Below are 4431 nucleotides of genomic sequence, written 5' to 3'. Positions count from 1 at the left end.
CCTGCTGAAGGTGGTGGCTACCATACGTATTGGTATTTGTATAAAAATATAAAAACAGGGATAAACTTTCCCATGGGCACAAATCGGAAATAAATGGCTAGAAATGAGCATTTTCTACATTTCTGCTGTGAGTTATTTCTTGACCACAGTGGTGGATAGTATCTAGTACTGTCACTTGGAACCTTTACAACTGTTGCACGTGTTTTCACTTCTGTAGTGGTCTGTGTTTCAAAGCCTTGAAGGTAATGGGCATGTGATACAGTTTCCTGGTTTTTTAAAATTAGTTTTGGAAGTCAAATAAGCTAGAAAACAGTTTTCTTGTTGGCATCATCTATTTCCAGGCTGCCCAGCATTTCTCCTTTTATTGAGTGCAGACCAGGGGCTGGTCCTCAGGAGGCAGGTGGCTGCCTGTGGGCCCAGCTTCCACCTGGCAGCCCAGGGGCCGGCACATCTGTGGCATGCGATGCCCGCCATGTGTGTGGCTGGCATCAGGAAGCCAGACCCCGTGTCCAGTCAAACGTCATCGTACGGTTGTGGGAGCGGTGACTATAAAAAATTGAAATTTGTTAAAAGTTCTCAGTTTATTGTGCTCCTTTGGAAAGAGTTGCTAAAGTTCTTGGTCAGAATGTATCTGGCAGGCCCCCTTGTTTTTGTCATACAGAACGCGCAGGTGTCTATGCAGAGCCCTGGGCTGCAGGCGCTGCCCGGCTTCCCGCGAGCTGGCAGACTGAAGCTGCCTTACTTTCATACCCACGTCCCCCCGATCTCTTCTCCCCTTCAAAAGGCAATTTTCTGTGGCGCTAGAGCTTCAGAGAAGGCATTTAACCAATCTACTTCAGTTGCACATTTCGTGGTGTGTGTGTGTGTGTGTGTTTTGTCTCATCTTTAAGGCTCTGCTTTGCGCGACCAAGCCGCGCAGCTGGGTGTTCCAGCGGCCGTCCTGTGCAGTCAGGTGGTGGCCTCTGGCCTCGTGCGGGTCTGTGAGGCAGATGCGGGGCCCCCTCCCAAGGTGCTGCTGACACCGGACCAGAGGGTAAGACACAGCATGAGTTGCTGTTCAGCTGTTTGGGAAAGTTGGACATTTAATACTGTTTCTTAGAAAAGATTTAATCTCTCTTTTCAGAAGAAACTGTCTTCCTTGTTTGAGATCGCTCAGAATTTATTAGCACAAAGCATGTTCTCCCGTCTTTCCTTTTGTCAAGAACTATGGAAAGTACAGGTAAAGTTGAGATTGTAACTCTGACTCTAGGGTTTTCAAGCAGTGTTCTGTTGATTTTGGTGGAGCCAGTAAAATCCCCAGGTTTTGTTAGGAATTCCAGCAAGCATCGTATTAATTACAGAGACTAGGGTGCCTCTGTGGATGGGAAAGAAGGACCATCAATCACCGTATTTGTCAATATTCACCCATCATTAGTAATATTTATTAGAATAGACTATGCACAGAAACATCATGCTTTGCTTTCTTAGGTATATTATGATGAACAATTTCCCAGGGTAGCATAGTAAACTAGAAAAGTGTGATTTAAAGTGATTTAAAATCCTTCTTTTTTTTTTTGGCCGTGCTGTGTGGCTTTTGGGATCTTATTTCCCCTATCAGGGATTGAACCCGGGCCCCCTGCATTGGGAGCAAGTGGAGTCTTAACTGCTGAACTGCCAGGGAATTCCCTTATCTGTTCTGTTTTGAAACATTATGAATTTAGTAGGCCTAGATTTTTTCTTTAATTTTAATTTTATGTTGGAGTGTAGTTGATTTACTGATTTTTGAACAGTTCAAAGTTATCGCTTAGTTACTAAATGAGGTCAGTTAAGTATATAGAAGAAGGAAAGAAAAAAACCGAGATGATGGTGCATTCATGGTTTTCCCCCTTTTATCCAGCGTACAGTGTAGACCTCAGTTGACTGTCAGGCGTTGGTATGGCCCCTGCGCCCATTGGTAACTAGCTAAATGCACGTGGATTGGGATGGCCCTGGTGTTTGCAGGTAGCAGAGAAGAGTGGGCGGCCACGGCTGATTGGGTGGTTAGGAAGGGCTTCCTGGAAGGAAGTTGCGTGGGGTGTGAGGCATGAGTTCCTGGGTGAAGAGGAGGGCACTGTGGGCGTTGGGGCCGAGTCCGACTGGGGCTCCTTGTTCGAGGGGGTGGGCGCATCAGTGCTATAGCCTGGAGGGCCTCCCTGGGAGGACAGACGAGAGTCTGAACTTTGTCCTGAAAGCTGGGAGGAGCCACGGAACGGGTTCTAAAGAAGAGGAGAGATTGGCCTGGCTAGTCACATTTTTGAATCTTGTGTTGGCCGCAGTGGAGAAAGGCCTGGAAGTGGACTAAGCTAGAGGCTGGGCAGAGAGCAAGCCTGAGCCTGAACCTGGTGGCAGTGGCGGCGGGGGTGGGGGGGCGGTGGTGGTGGAGGTGGTGATGTGAGTGTTGGGAGGCTTGGTTTTCAGGAGAGCACGTGCTTAAGCACACAGGCTGAACGTCTTGTAGGAAAATGTGTGCATGAAAGACTGACTCAGTGTTTGTCATTTTCTGCAGAATTCTTTGCTGCTTGAATCTGTATGGCGCCTTCATGTTCAAAACATTGTAAGCCTCCAAGAGCTGCTGGAAAGGTATACCAGTGATTATTTACCATTAAAGTAAATTGAACATTGAAATTAAAAATTTTATGTAACATGAAATTTAATTAATATTACATGATTTATTTTTTTTAATCTAGTATGATTTATTCATATGTAAAACCAGAAATCACCTCGAGAAGCAGTTGCTTTGTTATTTAAAGAGAACATTTGTTATAATTGAAGTCTTCATCATGCACAGACTTGGGAATGTTTTCTTTGTATAAGATGTACAGTGCGATTTTTTAAAAATATTTTTAAAAACTAAAAAAGAGACATTCAGGTAAATATGGCTGGTAGAATATGTGCAACTCTTACCTCCTGAAATCCCACCAAGAGTCAGAAAGGGGCTTTTATAAGAGGAGAGGCCGCATAAGGAGGGGAGAGTCTAGGGAGGAGAAGCAGGAGGCGGGGCCGGGTGGTGAGCGACGGAGCAGGTGAGCTGGCGGCGCCTCTGCGTGCGGGGTGAAGGGGCGGGGAGCTCAGAATGAGCCGACTGAGGACGCTCGTGAGGAGCATTTGGAGCCGTAGGTGGATTGTCTTCTCTGCTCTAGGCAGCCAGGCAGTCAGTCCTCCCCTGGTCGACAGAAGACTGGAGGTTTACGTGTTTATTCTCTGGTCAGGGAAAACAGAGAATGTCTAGTTTGGGGGACTGCTGAGCACAGTTGAAAATGCTGTATTGAAACCGGTGGCGGCGTGACACGTGGGTCACATCCAGAAGTCGTGGAAGATTGACCAGTTTGACTACGTGAAAACCGTATCTCCCAGCATACACGCCTCATGTCAGGGCTCCGGATACGTGAAGGAAAACCCGACAATTGAAGGGAGAGACGGACTTTCAACTGTGATCATTGGAGCCTTCAGTCCCCCACTTTCAGTAACGGGTGGATCACCTGCTCAGACCAGCAATGACCGGAGACGAGAGAGAGCAGCAGTCGCAGCTGGACGCACCTGGTGCCCGCAGAGCGCCCCACCCGGCGGTGCCCAGCGCCGGGGAGGCCACCCGCTTCAGGCCATAAGCCAGGCTGGAGGAAGTTTACAGGGTTGAAACCATACACAGCGTGTTCTCAAGTCACAAAGGAACTGCATAGAATCAACAAGAAGATTTGGGAAATCCATAATATTGGGAATTAAGCAATAGACTTTTTTTTTTTTTAATAAATTTTTTTCTTTCTTTCTTTTTATCTTTGGCTGCGTTGGGTCTTCGTCACTGCCTGAGGCCTTTCTTTAGTTGCGGTGAGCGGAGGCTACTCTTCGTTGCTGTGTGCGTGCTTCTCATTGTGGTGGCTTCTCATTGCAGAGCGTGGGCTCTAGGCGTGCGGACTGAAGTAGTTACGGCACTTGGGCTCAGTAGTTGTGGCTCGCGGGCTCTAGAGCGCAGGCTCAGTAGTTGTGGCGCACGGGCTTAGTTGCTCCGCGGCATGTGGGATCTCCCCGGACCGGGGCACGAACCCGCCTCCCCCGCATCGGCAGGCGGACTCTCAACCACTGCGCCACCAGGGAAGCCCCACACATCCTGATTTTATTTTAATTAATTAGTTAATTATTTTTGGCCATGCCGTGAGGCATGCAGGATCTTAGTTCCCCAACCAGGGATCAAACCTGTGCTCCCTGCAGTAGAAGTGTGGAGTCGTAACCACTGGGCTGCCAGGGAATTCCCCACACATCCGGTTTTTAGAGCTTGCTACAAGACTGTAATTATCAAGAAAGTGCGGTCCTGGCATAAGGATTGACATATAGATAAGCAGTAGGATTGAGGATCCAGGTGTAAACTCACACATTTATGGTCAGTTGATTTTTTTTTTCTTTTTTTTTTTTTTTTTTTTT

The 4431-nt window shown here is 47.5% G+C and overlaps 1 protein-coding gene across 1 annotated transcript in view; it reads left to right on the top strand.

Moving 5' to 3' along the window:
* Window positions 1-4431, top strand: part of FANCA (FA complementation group A) — a 48697-nt gene that overhangs the window by 5757 nt on the left and 38509 nt on the right. The window contains 3 exon segments of the mRNA XM_007472223.1: window positions 891-1033; window positions 1124-1219; window positions 2525-2598. Coding sequence (XP_007472285.1) covers window positions 1175-1219; window positions 2525-2598 — 119 coding nt within the window. The 5' untranslated portion in view covers window positions 891-1033; window positions 1124-1174.

This window comes from Lipotes vexillifer, unplaced genomic scaffold, assembly GCF_000442215.2.
Source record: "Lipotes vexillifer unplaced genomic scaffold, Lipotes_vexillifer_v1.1 scaffold23, whole genome shotgun sequence".
In the NCBI taxonomy this organism is placed as follows: Eukaryota; Metazoa; Chordata; class Mammalia; order Artiodactyla; family Lipotidae; genus Lipotes; species Lipotes vexillifer.
The sequence above is the reverse complement of the archived record's forward strand: the minus strand, read 5'-3'. Positions and strand labels throughout refer to the sequence as shown.